The sequence below is a fragment of the Thermobia domestica genome, chromosome 15 (genome assembly GCF_964235325.1).
Source record: "Thermobia domestica chromosome 15, izTheDome1.hap1.1, whole genome shotgun sequence".
Taxonomy (NCBI): domain Eukaryota; kingdom Metazoa; phylum Arthropoda; class Insecta; order Zygentoma; family Lepismatidae; genus Thermobia; species Thermobia domestica.
In genome coordinates, this window is record NC_137468.1 from 22,332,259 (window position 1) to 22,351,513 (window position 19,255).

Sequence of the window (19,255 nt, forward strand, 5' to 3'; positions counted from 1 at the left end):
TAGAGAGAGAGAGAGAGAGAGAGAGAGAGAGAGAGAGAGAAAATTTACGAGGAGCTGCTGAAAATGTCGTAGTCCAATCCAGAAGGAGTGTAGGTACTAGGTAGAAAAATGAAATCGTAGTTTAGAAAAACATATCTCTGTATGTACAAATATAAATTTTCATATTAATAATGAAATTCTTATTGTTTCTCAGGCCTCTGAAGTGATTACGTGTGCCCAAACAGATAATTTCACGAACATCCAGATCCTTACTGTTATAACATTTTTGTTCCACCAAGGAAAGTCACCGAAGTAAATTAATTAGGAAATCAGTGAAACACCACGGGACTCTCCTCCGTTATATATAGTGGTGAAGAAGTAAGTGGCTTAGTATAAACGTAGCAATTTCTCAACAAATTATGCTTTACATCCAGGATGATTAAAAGCAATGACTCTTCCTGGAATCATGGATGCAATTTGTGACATTATTCTTGAAAATTGCAGCATTTCAGCCAGTGGTGGATATAGCCCGGGGCCGGAGGGCCTAGGCCACCCCAGTTTTTGTGTGACAAAAATAATTTAAGCTATTTATATTTATTATAGTCTGAGGTCTGCACCCCGCTTTCTCAGTTTTTATCTTCTCAGCAAAACTTGTGTCAGGGATTCTGGGCATTTCTTTGGAACTCGTCGGTAGCATAATTCAGAATGGCTTGGGTATGCGCAAGTTCTCGGCATAATGGGTTCCCAAAATATATGTCAGGAGAATAAAAGGGTAACGGCATTAAGAGAAGTATTCTTCCAATTTGACCGTAATGCTGATCAATTTCGCTGACGAATAGTAACCATAGATGAAATATGGTTGTACCACTATGATCCTGAATCGGAACAACAGTCAATGGAGTAGTAGCACTCATTTCTCCATCGCCCCAAGAAGTTCAAGACACAGAAGTAGGTTGAGAAACTGTTTGGAACATTCTTCTGGTATAAGTATGGAGTGGTAGACTATCTCCTCAATGGTCAGATATTTAATCCAGAATCTCTACATTACTTACAAAACTGAAAGAAAAATTCAAAGTTCAACGCTGCGGAAAATGAAAAGAAAGGAATTATGTTCCTTCAGGAGAATACACCTGTCCATCAAGCTCCTGCGAACATAACTGACATTGCATAATCTAGGATTTCAATGTCTAGATCATAATTCTTATTCCGCAGATTTAGCTCCGTCTAACTATTACGTGTACTTATTTCCCAAACTTAAATAACACTTGAAAGACGCCATTTTAGATCAGATACTGGTAGTGCTACAAACAGTGGTGCGAGGAAATCTAGATTTTTTTTTTTTTTTAACTTTTCTGCAAAAGCTGGAGCACTGTACAAGGTAGTATATTGACTCTCGGGAGAAGAGAAGAAGAAGTAAAACTTCACCAATCCACGTGCACTCCTTCTGGGTTGGGCTACGAATTTTTCAGCAGTTCCTAGTCAATATGGTAGACGTCACGTCAGTACTTTGAAACAAAATAAGTAAAGGAGCACTAGTATAAACCAATTACTAACTAAAGATCAGCACTCTGACAATACATTTTATTGGGAATCAATTTCATTCCATAATTTTATTATTATCATTTGCAGGAAGGGAAAACACAACTCTTTTTATCTCCTTCAAAAAATTAAGCCCTGGTAGTTGCAAACTAAGCTATTATAAGCACATCCTCTGAATATTGGAAGCCGAGAATAATGTTTCAGAAAAAAGAAGTTTTAAATAAAACAAAATATGAAACTGAAAATTCAAACCTGGACAAATACAAACAAGTTACGTAACTGGTTTTACCTTTCTTTTGTTTCCAATCGAAGTTGATCCAATGAGAAGAAAACAAGTCGACCAAATCTACTATTGTTCGCTAGGCACAATTATTAAAAATCATAAGAAAGAAGTATAACTAAAATTTACCTCAAAAGGGGCTAAATTAGAAAACAGAAATATGCGTGCATACCCAGACGCTCAAAGAAGAAAGCTTGAGGATTAATCTGCCACATAGTAAATTCATGGAAAGTAGACTACAATTTGTCAATGAGATTGGTTATAATACTGATATATAATACTACATAAAGAATGTTTAAAGATTGTACGAGTCTGGGGGGGGCAGTCTAGGTGGCAGTCAGGGGGGCAGAAGTAGCTACTAGGGGGGGCGCTCGCCCCCCCTGCCCCCCTCTGGCGTCATCACTGTATTGTTATGTTTTCTTTTTGAACTTAAGCACTTTCTGTACTTTTTGGTGGCATCTTTTACTTTCCCTTTCTGTATATATGTACCTGTAAGGCGCACACAAATGATAGAAAAAATTTATTCGAGCAAAGCACATCTCTTTACAATGAATTAAGTAGAAAGTTCATTAAATATGAGAGAAACTAGTTGCAAAAAAATATCAATAAATAGATCAAGATATTTAGAATATTTGATGTATGATAAATATACATTATACACGATTTATGTAAAATAATCATTGAAATTAATAATAAAGCATAATTTTAAAAAAAGCATAATTAAACAAGAAATAAAGCATAATGTGGGTTGCTCTAACAATTAAGTTGTATGAAGACGAGAAGAAAACGAAAGCTGATTCCTTAACGAATTTCGTTGATCTTCTTTGTGTCTACAAAAACGCATTCCTAGAAACCTACAAGCTAGGTATCATCTCTGTGATTATATCAGTTTCTAGTGCTACATGTGAAAGGTCATTCTCTTCTTTGAAAAGATTAAAGACTTGTATACGCAAGTCAATGACTCATGATAGGTTGAAAAACTTAGTGTTACTTTATATTGAGAAGAAAATTGCTAAATCGTGAGATATTTAACAAGTTGTGGATATTTTTGCTGCTGCCCACACGAATAGAAAGATCCTCTTCAAATAGAGGCATGAACCTATAAGTTATTTTCTTTACCTGTAAAAGTGTATTTGCTTCCACTTAAGTCAACCAGCTACACATATTTTAAACGCCATGATTAAATAACTATTTACTTATATTAGAAATCAATTGCATTAATGAATCCTAGTTGTTTGTGGTACTAAATTCTTATATTTTCACTGTTTTCCAAAGAGTAAAATCATGAACAATAAAGATGGAAACATTCACCTTGAATACACACACACACACACACATATATATATATATATATATATATATATATATATATATATATATATATATATATATATATATATATATATATATAAATATATTGGAGATGTCCCCCTCAAAATCCTCTTGGGCCCTTCATTGCCGCCCCCCTGAAAAAACTCTAGCTACGCTACTGGACACCATGCACCAGAGATGAATTCTCTACCACTGAGCCACCGCGGCCCTGCTTGGGCTTGGTCGTCCATATCCAATCTCTCTTTTGGCGTTGCTTAAATAACTTCTAGTTTTGTTCTAAATCCAGACTCCATATTGGCGTAGATATTAATATTACAGTCGATTGGTAAAATCAATCTTCCACATTTAAAAATTAAAGTACACACAAGTGAAAAATAAGCATTTATCATAAAAACACTAGCTGCAAGTGTTCAAAATAGATTTATGGTTTCTATAAAATCAATTGAAAATTGCTATTTTTAATTAGGCAGCTAGTGAAAAACAGCAGCTTTCGACTCCAGCCGAGTTTAAGCTCAACCTAAACTCAGTTGACCAAAGTGAACTGACCCGACTGACCCGACCCGACAACCCGACCCGATAACCCGACCCGAGTGACCCGACCCGATAACCCGACCCGAGCTGACCCGATTGACCCGACCCGACAACCCGACCCGAATAACCCGACCCGACAACCCGACCCGAGCTGACCCGACTGACCCGACCCGACAACCCGACCCGATTAGCCTGACCCGACAACCCGACCCGAGCTGACCCGACTGACCCGAACCGATAACCCGACCCGAGTTGACCTGACCCGACCCGACCCGTTTGAGAGCACTAGTGTGGAGATTATTGTCGCTGCAGAATATTCTACTTTACCTGTTCAGCTATGTGTGAGCACTGTAATGGGTTATCATACAACAATGTACCTCAATACAATGAAGATTTTGAAGATCAATTACACGAATAATCTGGCTTCATTTTAAAATGAATATTAGCAAACACTGCACACAGTATTTTTAGGTTATAGTGGTGGGTGGGTGGTCCGTGATGCTGTTCTTATTATGAATTTATTTAAAAGTATAGAAATTAAAATAAGCATATAATATAAGAAAGCTGCCTGTTGTTGCCAGTCCGGGACACGGCGGGTCCATAGGTGGTGGATAATGGAAAGCCCAATATGAGGGTAAGGAATAGTCCCCCCGAACCAAAACTAGCATTTTCTGATCTTATTCCTATGAGGCTTGAAGCATATTCTTATGACGTTCAAAGCTACATTACTCACAAGTAAACCTTACGTTTTGGTGAATCGAGTTGCTGACTGAGACACATATGAGAAAGTAGTACTAAATGTGGTCAGTATTTCAGTGAAGTTATAGGTGCGAAGCTCCAGGGGTTTAGGAGATACAGCTACCAGAACATTACATGGAAGTACAGAATAGTATTCATACAGTTGGAGGTAAAAGCCCTTTAAGACCTCTTTTAACGACAAAAGGTGAATAACAAATATATGGGTACATATTAGGACTAGGGGGAAGTCATATAGTAAGGGTATACCTGACGGCGGCCATCTTGAAATCCGCCATTTTGAATTAAGGTTAAGTTTTTAAAATAGGAATAGGGTCATGTGATACATGATTTAAGGCGCAAATTTACTCAGAAGAACAATGGTGACGTTAATTTTGATTTACGCGCAATTGGTAAAAAGTTACAAGGAAATTAAATATTGTTGCAGCATATGTATTAGTCCTTTACCCAACCTTGTAAATTTTGTGTTAATGATAATTATTAAATAAAAAGCAGGTGGATTAATATTGATGTTGTCGTGTGTGCGTGGCACAGACAAGGTGAGCAATAGTACAGTGAGGACAAGAGCGAGCGAGAAATAGATGTGAACAGCATACAAGAAAAACAACGAAATGGCGTGCAAGTATAGCATCAAACAACTAACATTGTAACGCCACCATTGTATTTCTGATTAACTTCTAGCCAGAAGTCATCTATCCTGCATTACTCTATTCCCATTTACCTCTGTGCTCGTTAATGATAAGCAAAAATGGTTATACCCTTGGATTTATGGTGAAATTTGCTATTAATAAGGTGTCACTGTTATGCGTTTTGTTTAAAACTTTTGTCTGATTCAAAATGGCGGATTTGAACATGACCGCCATCAAGGCAACTCTTACCATAGACCTAATATTTATCCACCTGCTTTTTATTTAATTATTATCATTAACACAAAATTTACAAAGTGGAGTAAAGGACTAATACATATGCTGCAACAATATTTAATATCCCTGTAACTTTTTACCAAATGCGCGTAAATCAAAATTAACGTCACCATTGTTCTTTTGAGTAAATTTGCGCCTTAAATCATGTATCACATGACCCTATTCCTATTTTAAAAACTTAACCTTAATTCAAAATGGCGGATTTCAAGATGGCCGCCGTCAGGTATACCCTTACTATATGACTTCCCCCTAGTCCTAATATGTACCCATATATTTGTTATTCACCTTTTGTCGTTAAAAGAGGTCTTAAAGGGCTTTTACCTCCAACTGTATGAATACTATTCTGTACTTCCATGTGATGTTCTGGTAGCTGTATCTCCTAAACCCCTGGAGCTTCGCACCTATAACTTCACTGAAATACTGACCACATTTAGTACTACTTTCTCATATGTGTCTCAGTCAGCAACTCGATTCACCTAAACGTAAGGTTTACTTGTCAGCTCTGGCTTTAGGTACCGTGACAATATATACCTCGTTTTAAAACTTAGACTTCGATCTAAAACTTTTATTTGAAACATTTTTTTACTTTGCCTCGTAGAAAAAATTAAAGGGAAATTTTCCCGCCAAAAAACTGTTGTTTTCTCTTTAAGACACAATTGCCACGAAACTATACATTTCTCGAGAAAAATGAAAGACAAATTTTTTGTAGCTTAACATTAGACATAGAAAACAAAAAAAATTGCGAAGCATTTGCTCCACTGGTTTCGGAGTTACGGCTAATTTTCTGAGAGACAGCAAATTCACCTTTAAGGGGGGTTGGGGGGAAAGCACAGGGGGAGAACCGGGGACTTTTGGAAAATTACATATCTCATCATAGTCTATCAACAGGAAAAAATTTAGCTCTCCGGGAATTTGTTCCGACACAAAACCTATTTTGACTGGGCTACAGGTTACAATACTAGTTTACAATACCAGGTGATAATATGACCTTTTCTGCCCAATGAATATCAAGTGAAGGTCGTAAGAATAGGTTCACATAACCTTTGAATGAGTGTGAATAACATTTATTTAGGTTCAGTGATTCCAAGCTATTCTATGTCATAGACGTTTCTCAAACTTGATGTTTTTGTAAATAAATGCTTTCGTTCATATTTAAATAAAGAACTAAATTTAAAATATTTGGAATAAAAATATTAAACCATAATTAAAGGTAATAAACACTTATAAAACACAATGTTCACTTATAACAAAATTTTGATAAAACCAGTGGAAGATTGTGGTTTTATTCCGTAAAAGGTCCATTTTCCACACATGTGAGAATGTGAATGCGAAGTAGTTTGTTTTAAAAACTCAAAACCAAAACAAGAGGGAAGTAAACTTTAAAACAGTAATAATTCTTATTTTATGCCATTTTTGTGGCATTCCTATTCTATGCCATTTTACGTTATCATCATATTTTTTTATGATCTATGTTACGGTATAGTAAAGAGATCATGTATAACATCTCGGGTCATTAGCACGATTTTGCGTCGGTGATCACATACCTTCATTCCTCGTCATTAACAGCAGAATATGTCGTTTTTTCTGTCAACTTCTTATCTTTGTGATATACGATTAGAAAAGGATTTTCGGAACAACTTTACAATTCATATCCACTTATATTGTTTACAGTTCCTTTATATTTCGAACTGTTCAATGGTCCGTTTTGTGAACATGATATATTGATATGTAATTCTCTTAGCGTAAAAAAATACAAGTAAAAATATTTTCTATCATACGTTTATTCAGGAAGTGCTAAGCCTACAGTTTCGAATAGTATGTAACATACGAGTATATATTCAGTGTATTTTACAGCCAAAACTAAGTTTTATGATGAGAGTATACCTTAAAACAATTTCTCAACAACCGTACACATAGCAAGATTCCATTTTCTACACGAACTATCAGAATGTGAGTCTTGTTATATTAGACAGGAGCCTTCCGTCCCATTAGTGACCAGTGAGAAACCTATATTCAAGGCAATGAATAGAATAGAAAATATTTCTTGATGACCACTAAATTTTTACAAGGCAGTGATTCTACAAAAATGGAACATTGGTTATCTACCCTGACAATGACAAATCCTAAAAATCTATCAAGACTGAAAACAATCCTAAAATTATTTCCTTCGATAGTCCGTTTCGATATTATGAATGTTGATAAATACAAACTTTTAAGAATGATAAATATCCGAACAGTGGCTTTGCACTCATCATAAAAACAGAGATTTCAAGGTATGTGGACAACTCTAGTCCGAACTGTACAACTTGTTTTAGACTAACAGGGAAAACACATTTATCCAATATATTTTGACATAGGCTATCTTTAATGACAGTTTCTTTCCTTCTCCTTTGATTTGATTATTGCTAATGCTAAATTACGACGCAATTTTAATAAATAAACTCTTGTCCACTATTATTAACTATTCTCCTAAATATTTTATCTTCTGCCGTTGATTTATTATTGTACTAATACGTTATTGCCAGATTAACTTGTTAGTTTTTTCAGTGTAAACACGTTCCTGAATCTGAATTCTTTTGGCAATACATAACTAAATATGTTATTGATTCTTCTCTGATACACTGGTACCTACCGAAAGATATACGTTGTTCATCTATCAGGACTATAAGAACTCCGATACTTATGCATAAAATGGAGGGTATCCAGGCAGAGTAGACAAACCAGAACTTTTAAATTTTGAGAAAAACGAAGAAGAAAGTTTGAAAAACAACTGTAATTCGCAGGACTACACTGAAATTTATTTAGTTACTTCTTTAAAGTGGTTTTCTTCGAAAGCAATGTAATTTTGAACCTTAATGTTTCGATTTTAATCTTATTTAAAATGCATTATTCTGATTGATTGTCTAGTTTGGTAAATTCTTCGGATGATTGTGATAATCACGTTAACCCTAATCTTTATTGAATACCTTGAAAATGAACTTTTTGCGTATAGACCTTCAATATGAAAAGTAAACAGCAGAACTGCAAGAACATTGGAGTAAATATGTATTGAGAAGTTGAGCGAAAAAAGGGCCCTAGTTCCTTAAAGCTATTGAATTTGGGCTCTTTTTCCACCTAACTTCTAAATCGTGAGAACTAAATGAACACTTTTCCATTGAACAGCATGAACTTTTTGTCTACATCATGCAATCAGTTTCCAAGAAATTTCTAGGCATCAGAGTAACTATCTGAATAGAGACACTCTTGTATCGAATCGTCACCATGGTTGGGCAAGCTTCTGAAAATGTCACGATGAACAGAGGGTACAAAGGGCAAGACTGTCTACAAATCTTTGTACTTAGCGTTAGAAATTGAAATTTGTTCGGCATAAGCAGGCTGCACAGAATGAACTGACATTTTCTTCCTTTTTCCTGGTGACTTACAATGAAATCCCATTCTATCCACGGTTTTGCAGAAGGTGAAGTTTTAGCTAATAATACTTAGCTACTTTTTGTCGCCTTTGGAACACGAAGTTTTATCCATTCGACTGGTGCCCGGATATGAATTGCTTTCCAACGGTTAAAACACCAGAAAAGTAAATTTGAACAAAATCTGTATGTGTTAATCGGTTCACAGAAAACAATTTTTTCGTTCAACGGTGTGTTGTCAAAGTGACCCAATCTTCTATGGAGAAGAGATATAGGTAAATCTTTTTTTCTCTCAATGTTCCCGAAATCGGAATCGTTTGGCAAGTAACTATGTCCGGGTTCTAGGAACGTATGTTCCCAACTGAAGAATACTAAAACTGACGTGCCATAAGACATTAGGGCTATCACATTCTTGTTACGATACTGTCCTCCGCATGTGCCACTGAACGAATACAAATATCTTTTATTTTTATTCTCTTGCTGCTGACGAAACCGTAAAATGCAAAGAAATGGCCCTGTTCTGTCATTTTTAGAGAACTAGAGCTGTCCTTCTTTTAAACGTTTAAACCAATGAAACAGAAGTGCAAGAATGAATCAATTTTAGGTGTAAGGCTTTCTCATAGGCTGGAATATCTCCATAGCAATTTTTCGGAGTGAAACGTGAAATCGAATAAATGCTTGTTAGTCCATTGAAGTTTCTTGACTCAACAATGGACTACTTAACGCAGTACTTAACGCTGACTGCTCAGAACGGCCTGACCGAAAGTACGTATGTTGTATACATTTGTTACTTCGAGCTGACATGTTTGTGCAAGTTACAGCACTGTATCGTTAATATTACAGGAAGGAAATTAAACTCTGGAATTTTCCGATATGCTGCATATATTTATATCAAAACTTTCTCAATGGTGGTGACTGGTAAACTATTTCACACCCTCTTTAGAGCCCTAAACTGGCACCATCCAACCCCTGCCTTTCTCAAGATGAAATGTCTTCATGTAAAAGCCATTGACATTACATCATGATGTCTGTCTTGAAGTTTATGATGGATCCCTCGTCAAGATTTCATCTTCTATACCAAAAATTAAACAATTGTACTTTTTGGTTGGGTACTTGTTTTAACACTGAAAGTGAATATATCACAAAATAGTAGGATATCTTCATACTACATGTATCTGATATCATTATTCTATATGTTTTAATATCAATAATCCTTCACGAGTGGCAACTTTACTTTGTGACTTTTCGTCGTAGCTGTTACATGAAAAGAAGTGGACTTTTTGTAAATAAATCATCCTAATCCAATTACTCGTATTAATAAAGAAAGAACTGTAATGCATATACTAATTATCATAATAAAATTATATAGATTTAATTGCTAAATAATATAGGTGTCCCATTATCTTTTTATTTTAAGTATATTCATAAGTCAAATAAAAATTGACAATTAAATTATATTTACCTTTCAGTGAGAATGAAGCGGCTGGACATTACACTCAAGTAGTGTGGGCAGAGACAACAAAGATTGGTTGCGGATTTTCTAAATTTCGAAGCGGAATCTGGGACTCGAATTCTTTAATCTGTAACTACCGTGCATCAGGAAATTACCCTGGAGCTAAAATCTATAAAATGGGATCTCCATGTAGTGAGTGCAATTCCAAGCAATGCAATGAAAAATATACAGGATTATGTGGTAAGTTAAAGTTTTCTTTTAACATCTCTAAATTTAATAATATTATTAATTGAATTTGTGTTTCTATTTCTTGAATTTTAAAATATTTGATTACTTTGAATGATGGATTACATTAATTCAAAGTATTTGAATTATGTTCATTATCCTGTTTTGGAATATTTTTTGGTTTTGGTTCCTGTCTACAAAGTACAGCAAGCAAAACTTTAATTTCTGAATGCAACCACAGATAAACAGAATTAGCCACAGTTAAAGCACCCTCTAACTCTCAAGGACAATGTATTCTAAACTTTATTTGATAATTTAAACAGAATATCTACTGATATTGGATAGTCGGCCCATAATTAGTTTTATCCTGTTGACTATAGGATTGCCAAGAGCTAATGGGACAACTAACACGTTTTATTACCTGTGAGCCGATAAATTCTGATGTAGTCGAACTGATGCGCACAAGAACCGGATTACCCGTGAAATGGCCTGACGTGGGTATAACCGTGACTCGGCAATATTGATAGATCCGAAAACTACGAACACTTCTTGATACAAATCGGGAGTTTCTGTGGATGCCTAATGTATTTTATCACCATTATTCCCTCTTTGTGTTCTTAGCACGTCTTATTGGTTTTCTAGTATATTATTTATGTGTATGTATTAAGGCATTCCTAATAGAAAACTCCAATACTTACCGAATTATAAACGAATGAAAATCACAGAAAAACTAAGCAAGATATTTTTCTTATAAGGGATCATTAAAGTTTAATCAATCAAATCTATAAAATAGTGTTTAAAATATAAAATATGCTGTTAAATACAAACAGTATTTTGTTAATATTTTTGTGTAGACTACGTAAAAATGCATTGTTGTTGTATGGGAAATCGAATAAAACAATATATTTTTCTTCACAAACATCATTACGGCAACGGAACAAATAAATGTTTACGTAGTGATCATTACTAGCCATGATTAAATTTTGCAGAGGTAATATTTATGCTGATATCAGGTACTTCGGTTGGTGGGGGCCTGTGACTTTTGCGGACCCAGACCGAGATGACCCAGAGAAAATTCATGACCAAAATGACCTGCTGTTCAAACCATTCTTCACTTATATGTACAATATCATACTATACATTAGAATTTATTTCCTATTGCGTATGAAGGATTAGAGACACACATTTAGTCGTGCATTTACGTATTATTATTGACATTTTTTGTTGCCAAGTCATGTCAAAGAAGGTATCCTCACCATGTTGTACTGGATAAAGGAAAGGATTAGAATGGAACAAACTTCATTCGCAACTTAAAGTGTTTTGTAAATTTGAACTTGGCGTATTATACATGTTGGAAAATTATTAGTGTCAAATCAGCAAATAAATGCGCCAATGAAACTTAAATAAAGAAACAACGTCTTGCTACAACAACTCCCAGCAAATCAGCTTATCAACTTGCTTGTCAAACTCCTATCATTGGGGTGATGTGTTATCAGCATATTGGCTTCCCTCGCACTTAATACAGGTTTTCTAGACGGCAGTTCACTACCTCTTTCTTTCAAGTGGCTCTCAGTTCGCCCCTATGACAATGAGTGAATTTCGCAATGCCATGTGGTGAGTGTGAACTGGGATCCACTTTTTCTTTGCAGCTGACCCGATACTGCCTTGATTTATTAATTTCATTTGAAGTGGTTTTCTATGTAAAAATAAAAATTGTTGTCTTATGTCCATATCTTATAAAGTTAACTTAGTGTTTTAATCATAATGACCCAGCACTTAAGTGTTTCTTTAAGAAGTGTTTTAACTTAAAATGCCAAATAACTTATATACTGCATGTATGTTTACTGATCTGTTTTCAATTTCTTATTATTATTCTTATCCTTATTATTATTATTATTATTATTATTATTATTATTATTATTATTAGAACGGTATTTGACCAAATATTTATATTACGTATTTCTTAGCTCGTGAACTTTTTGAAGTAATTACCACCATTGTGAAAACAGTTGCTAAACCACGGCTTTATCTTTTCTATATGTAGAATTCTACTGTCCGCTGCCACAATATCTTTTTAATTTCCTTCTTCACCTCTTTTGCATTCACAAGATCACTTCGTTCATATTCACGGCTCATAACATTTATATAAATGATAATTAGGAACGCTGTTATAAAATACTGATAAGCGCGTGCAACTCTGGTGCACGTGGTTCTATGTTCTATTCTCTGTGAGATAGCACACCAGGAAAGAATTCCCAATATTTCACCTTCATTTGTTATGCGTCTCCATTACAATGAAGGCCATTCTCGAATTTAAAAAAAAATAAAATAACAAAAATGTTCTTAATATAGATGTGTACGTTGTGAGTATCCACTAAATTCCTAGCTTTTGCTTAGATAAAATGTATGACAAAGTGCAGAACGCACTTCACATTTAGCAGTACTGAGGATCGCCGCAACTACTGTGGACACATGTTGATCACATTAAAGATTCTATGTAGAAATGAAAAATAGCCACGAGATGAAGCTGAAAACTTACAGTGAAATCCGATAAAACAACGTAAAACGCGATAACGTTGCTTTCCTACCTACATGAGTTGCTATTTTACTTTACATGTACACCTCATATGACATTTTTCCTCCAAAAGTACTTTCGTTAAAGTAAAGACTTCACAGCCTTCTCAAATCTGATAAAAATGAAATTGGTATTTCAAGAAGTCTAGCAAAGCATTGAGAAAGAAAGAAAATAATAGTATGATTTGAGTTTTCAAAAAGCATATTGAACCTTTCTAACCCTAAGATTATTTTAAATCTAGATGTAGATTTCTGCTCTTTACATTATTTCAGTAAAGTATTTGAATGTAGAAAATTATATAATAAAATAATCACCTTTTGCTTGCCTACTAAGGTACTCTCCCAATGTACTGCCTTTACTTCAGAGCTACTACTGAATGGCCTAAAATCTAAACTTCGAGAAGGGTAATACTAAGTATTATATGCATAAGGAAAAAGTAACAAAAATAGACGTATATATATATATATGTGTGTGTGTGTGTGTGTGTCCACCTGTCTTTGTTTTTGAACTGATAGATATTTTACTTTCAGATATATAGCACTGTTGTAGCTATCATAATATAAATTTTATATTTGTAAATTACATTTCATGAAACATTAAAAAGCCAAATATTTTTTAAATGTATCATATTGTTTCAGGTAAACTTGAAGAGGTGCCTTGAGAAATGAATACCGAAAATACAGTGTTGGATGATACTTTTAATACACTGTAGGCTAAGAAATAAGAAAATAAAATACTACAAAAGTAAACAATTGTTCTTTGTATTTTAACAACATATACACAGAAAATATATGCTAATGCAGTGTAATTGAAAGAAAAGGATTGTTCTTACGTTTGAAATGAGCTAATTCCTCTGCGAAAAATATAAACACACATTCACTCTCTATATTCTTCATATATGATAAACCTATTTATGTACATAATTTTAACCGATATTTCAAGTGTATGTGTGGTATAATTTGATGCGGTTCTTAATTATCTTCGAAGCAATAAAATAATTTCTATTTAAAATTCATTTGAATAAGTGATTTGCAACTTTGACTAATGACAGATAGAGAAACCAGGAGGAATGTACTCTGTTATCACTAATATATAACAGCTCTGATCAAGGTATTGATCTAATTATAAACGAATTCTTAAAACTCAACACATTAATTTAACAAGGATATACACAAAGGTTGTTTCTGAGTTAACGTAAGAAATTAGGTGTGCACTTGAAGCGCTGCTGGGCGATTTGAATCGCAGCAAATCTGATAGTAGCTGTAAATGTCTATTGTGTAAAATTGTGCAGAAATATAACTAGTAGAAAGAATGTAGTATACCACTTTTCGGTGCAGTAGCCCAAAAATAAATTTGTATTCCTAGGATTGCACATACTTAATAGCGTAATGTTATGGGTGTCAAAATATCAGATTTGTGTATTGTGTGTGCTGAATGCGAAAGATAAAGTAACAGTATTACTGCAGAAAACAGGAAATTTCAGACCTATTCCAATACCTAATTCAGAAAGTAAAGGATATTGTCGCTAGTGCCAATGCAAAAACATGGAAATCTTTAAAAGTGAAATTTGCAACCTCAATGATAATTGTGGACACCACTATTAACTGAGACTTGAATGTCAACAAAAGGCATATAAGTTTTAATCATAAGTTGTAATGATCATATGTCATATGCACAACGGACTGAATGAGTTCTGCAATGTCGTTGAATAGTAATAATTCATGCAATCACTTAAAATTAAGTATACACTTATCTGACCGGCTGCACCATTACAATATTTAATTACAGTGGAAAGTTGACTACAGAGTAAGTAGCTAATGATGCTATTTGATCTATTAGCAAATAAACTGTCTTAACTCCTTTCGTAAAGAAAAATGTGTTCTTTATCTGATTAATGTAGATTCATATAAGATTGGGTTCTATCACGAAAGTGTCAATTCATGTGGTTATGGGAAGACAACGGGACTGTATGTCACACTAAACAACGACAACCTCGTTAATTTCCCTGATGCCTTCCCGAAGGATCATTGTATGTTTGAATTCTTCAAAAGAGTCTTTGTATATAGGCGACCGCATACCGTGCAGAGACTCTGAGAAGAAACTAAAAAAGAGAATGAACTAATTAAATTAAATATTTAATTTTGTTTTTGCAGTAAAGCAATGAGCTGTGAAACTAACGGAATAAGAATGGAAATAAACAATGTATTAGGACTAGAAAAATGCTGTTTTAAATCATGGAACATTTGATTGCTGAAATAAGCTGACATACTTTTGCACTAACTTTCACCAATAGATATCTTCACGGCAGAGATAACCTGAACATTCCACTAACCCCTACAACATAGTAATTGACACATAGGCCTATATGTATAGAACAGCAAGAGTCGATTCTCGTTTCGATTCGATTCGAAAACAAGAAGAGATTTGAGTCAAATCACGCGTTTCGGTATTCGAGACGTCCCAAGACAGATGCAAGTTTCGACTCAAATTTTCGAACCGATACGAGACTTCTCCTAAAAATGTCGACCTGTCTCGAATGACTGAAAATTCTTGGAATACTTTCACATTTCTTTGGAAGAATTTATTTACATAAAAATAGCTATCTACTTTGAAACGAAAACCATCAGATACTAGAAATAAAAATGAAATGAAGTTTAACGTCCCACGGTCATGCCAAAGGAGACGGTAATGATGAGAGATGAGTGAAATGAAGAAAGTGGAAGGAAACGGGAGAACCCCGAGAAAACCCACGAACACGGTTTTTGTCCACCACAAAGTCCACGCGGCGCGAGCTGGGATCGAACCAGGGACCCCAAGCACCGGAGGTGAACTCTCTACCACTGAGCCACCACGCCCCCATATCAGATACTAGAATTTATAACTTTAAGATGGTTCAGAATGCATGAACTTACTAGCTAATGTTTCGAGAGAAATCTTTCATTTTCATTTCGTTTCAGTTAATTTAAAATAATAATTGTATGGGTTGGAAATTGATAGTACTTCAGATACGTGAAATGGTCTTTAATCATCTCTAGAGATATCAAGCTTATATACAATTGAATCAGTTAATTCGAAAAGGTCATATATCTACCAAAGTAAATTGTTGAGAAGAAAAAAAACTTTGGGTTGCAAACTCGAAGTGCACTATGGCATCGATGATATTGAGACAATAGTGTAGGATATGCAACAATGTGGCCAGACAATTGTTTTTTTTTTTCAGAGGATGCGCGTTTCTTCACGTACGTCTCGAATTTACACTAAACCAACAATGTGGTGGGGATGGACATATGAAATTTTCGCAATGACTGATTTAATTATTGCAGTAAAGTGAACTTCATAATTTTGTAAATCAGCAGTTGACAGTCTATAATAATTGAACACAGTTATAGTTCTTGTCCTTTCTTCCCATGAACGAAATAGTCTTTCCTAATTATTTTGAACCCCTAACCCTTTTAGGATTTCTGGTAAGTTTTGTTACCATGGCGTAGTATCACCTTTGACTACTTATTAAGGTTCTATTACATGCATTTAAGCCGTTTTTATTCGTAAAGTCAAGAACGAACCAAGAAATATCCTAGATGGGCTCTGGAACCGGATGATCTACTTGGCAGCGCCAAGTGGGGGCGCAGGAACCTGACTTTCTTTTCTTAAGGCAAATTTCAAAACTTTTTCATGCCTTTAGTTTTCAAGATATCAGATAGGAACTTTGCAGATTGTGTGTACCATTGGGTATTTCGTAATTTTTTTAGACCCCTACGTGAAACCTGGTCCGGGTCCGGGTCCGAGGGGCTCAAGTGTTTGGAACGGGTGATTTTTTCATATATATCGGGTGTTGCAAAATAACTGTTACAAGTCTTGGGAGGTGCCTCCTGCCAGTGAGACAAGAAAAAAAGTTCTCTTGAACTAATGGCGGACACCTTCATGGCTGTTGTGTGTGGTTGCATAATCGCCAGGTATGGATGCTAGCCAACAGTGACGTTCTGAGTATTAAGTGTAGCGAATTTGTACTCAAATGCTTTAGAAATACATCTGGAATGTCGGTAGAGCACAACAGATGAAGTAGGGTGATTCACATATGTGAAAACACATAACGAAAAATGCCCAGAAAAAAATCACACATACTAAGAAAACGTGAGTTCAAAGCGTTGGAAATGTAAGGAATAGCATCAAGAACATGAAAGCCATTGCCAATTCACCAATAATATTCCATCAAACCGATGCAATATGATATGCACGGTTGCATACGAATAAGGATGCAACAACTGGGGCCAAGTTCAAATTGTGCAAGGGGACTAACAAAGGAACTCTAAACTAAAGAAATGTCACTAGTGGGACATGATCGATATTGAAATGTGGCTAATGTGTGTGTTGATATCATGTCCCATGCCTTCTTGGCATGTTCCCGTATTCTTGTATCAGTTTCACACCTCTCTCTGCAACATCATTCACCACCACATTGTTTTTCAATGTATTCAACCCACGTTGAAAGTTCATATCTTCTTTCCAAGTAGATGGGCATGTGCATTTCTTTCTTTACTTTATGGTTTAATTCAAATAAGGGAAACTATTCAACAATCTTATAAATCTGCTGCCCGTACAGAGATATAAACTCACAGAATATTAAGTTGTATTACTTCGGAGCTTTTATTTTCCATAGTTGATAATTATTACATGTTCAGAAATAAGTGGAAAATAAAGGCAGACTTCTGTTTGTCGTCAAAAGCTACCTCAAAATGATATATCATACGAGGTCATTTCTATTTAAAATTTTGTGCCCGAATCCAAGATGGTGAACGTAAAGATATCCTTCTTCTCGGTCATTACTCAGTATCAGGTATGGATCTACTTCTACAACCTCTATCCAAGATATGATTCCTTTCCTTCAGCCATTTTTAAGTTACAAGAGTTTATTACAAACTTTTGCCATATACTATATATTGTAAACGCATGCAGATGTTCTTCGATTGAGTACATTTTTTCACAGATTAATTTGGTCCGACATGGAACCAATTTAGGGGTTGGGAGCAAAGAAATTCGGAAATCGAAAATTAAGGACCACCCTAATATATATATATATATATATATATATATATATATATATATATATATATATATATATATATATATATATATATATATATAAACGTCACCACGCAGTTGAAATGATTTGTAATGATATTGTGTGAATATGGGATGCATCTTTCATTTCTCACTCAAAGCTAAACTCGCTTGATGTCCGTGCTAATAAAAATAATAATAATTTCTGAGTTTCAAAATGTATAAATGATTAGCGTATATGCTGATCTTGCGTTGATTAATATAATGGCTTCAATTCAACTTCCAGCAGAATTTTGTTATTTGCAGATGACTGTAAAATCTTCAGGAAAGTCGACGGTACAGAAGATTCCGACCTACTTCAAAACGACATAGATATTTTTTGTTCTTGGTGTAAAATATGGCTCTTAAAAGTAAATCCCGATAAGAGTAGATCCATAACATTTTCCCTAAAGAAAAATATTGTACACACATCATACAAGATAAATGGTTCACCTTTCACGAGAGTCAATACTCATACATATTTTGGGGTTATTCTTGACACAAAAGTAACTTTTACAGAACAAATAAACGCTATCACTAAACTATCGATGCGTTTTCTAGGACTTTTGTACAAGTTGACAGAGATAACTAGCAACGTTCTACAAGGCAATAATTTCTCCTAAATTGGAATATTGTTCACCTATCTGAACAATGGCAGCTCCCACAAACGTATCCCGGCTAAACTCAATTCTTAACTAGTTCCTGGCAATAGTATGTTTCAGAGTATCTCACACACGTGAGATGAGAAAGCACGAACTGTTACGAACACTAAATATTCAACAATCTGACACTCGTCATAAAGTCAGTGAATTCAAATACCTCTACAAACTCAAAAATGGACAGTTCAGATCCTAAACATTACTCTCAGAATTGTATTTCCGAATTCCATTCAGACAAGCACGTAAGACATATCTTTCTCATTTAGTATGACCTAGACTGTGAATAATTCAAAGCTTTCTGTTCTACAGGTCTCCTAAGTTACACAATGAAATATAACATACACCCGTAGATATATTCAGTTCTAAAAATGCATATAAATCTGCATTACGACGTCATTTTAATGGATAAATTGTCATAACTATTGTCAACTTTTCTTGTTATTACTTGATGTTATTATTATTATTATTATTATTATTATTATTATTATTATTATTATTA

The 19,255-nt window shown here is 34.7% G+C and overlaps 1 protein-coding gene across 1 annotated transcript in view; it reads left to right on the forward strand.

The window, feature by feature from the left end:
* The window catches only part of LOC145671832 (venom allergen 3-like), a 40,040-nt gene extending 26,303 nt beyond the window's left edge, over positions 1-13,737 (forward strand). Inside the window, exons 6-7 of the mRNA XM_081741058.1 lie at positions 10,217-10,440; positions 13,639-13,737. Of these exons, the coding sequence (XP_081597184.1) occupies positions 10,217-10,440; positions 13,639-13,661 (247 nt within the window). The 3' untranslated portion in view covers positions 13,662-13,737. The remainder of the gene's footprint in view (positions 1-10,216; positions 10,441-13,638) is intronic.
* Positions 13,738-19,255: the final 5,518 nt, after the last annotated feature.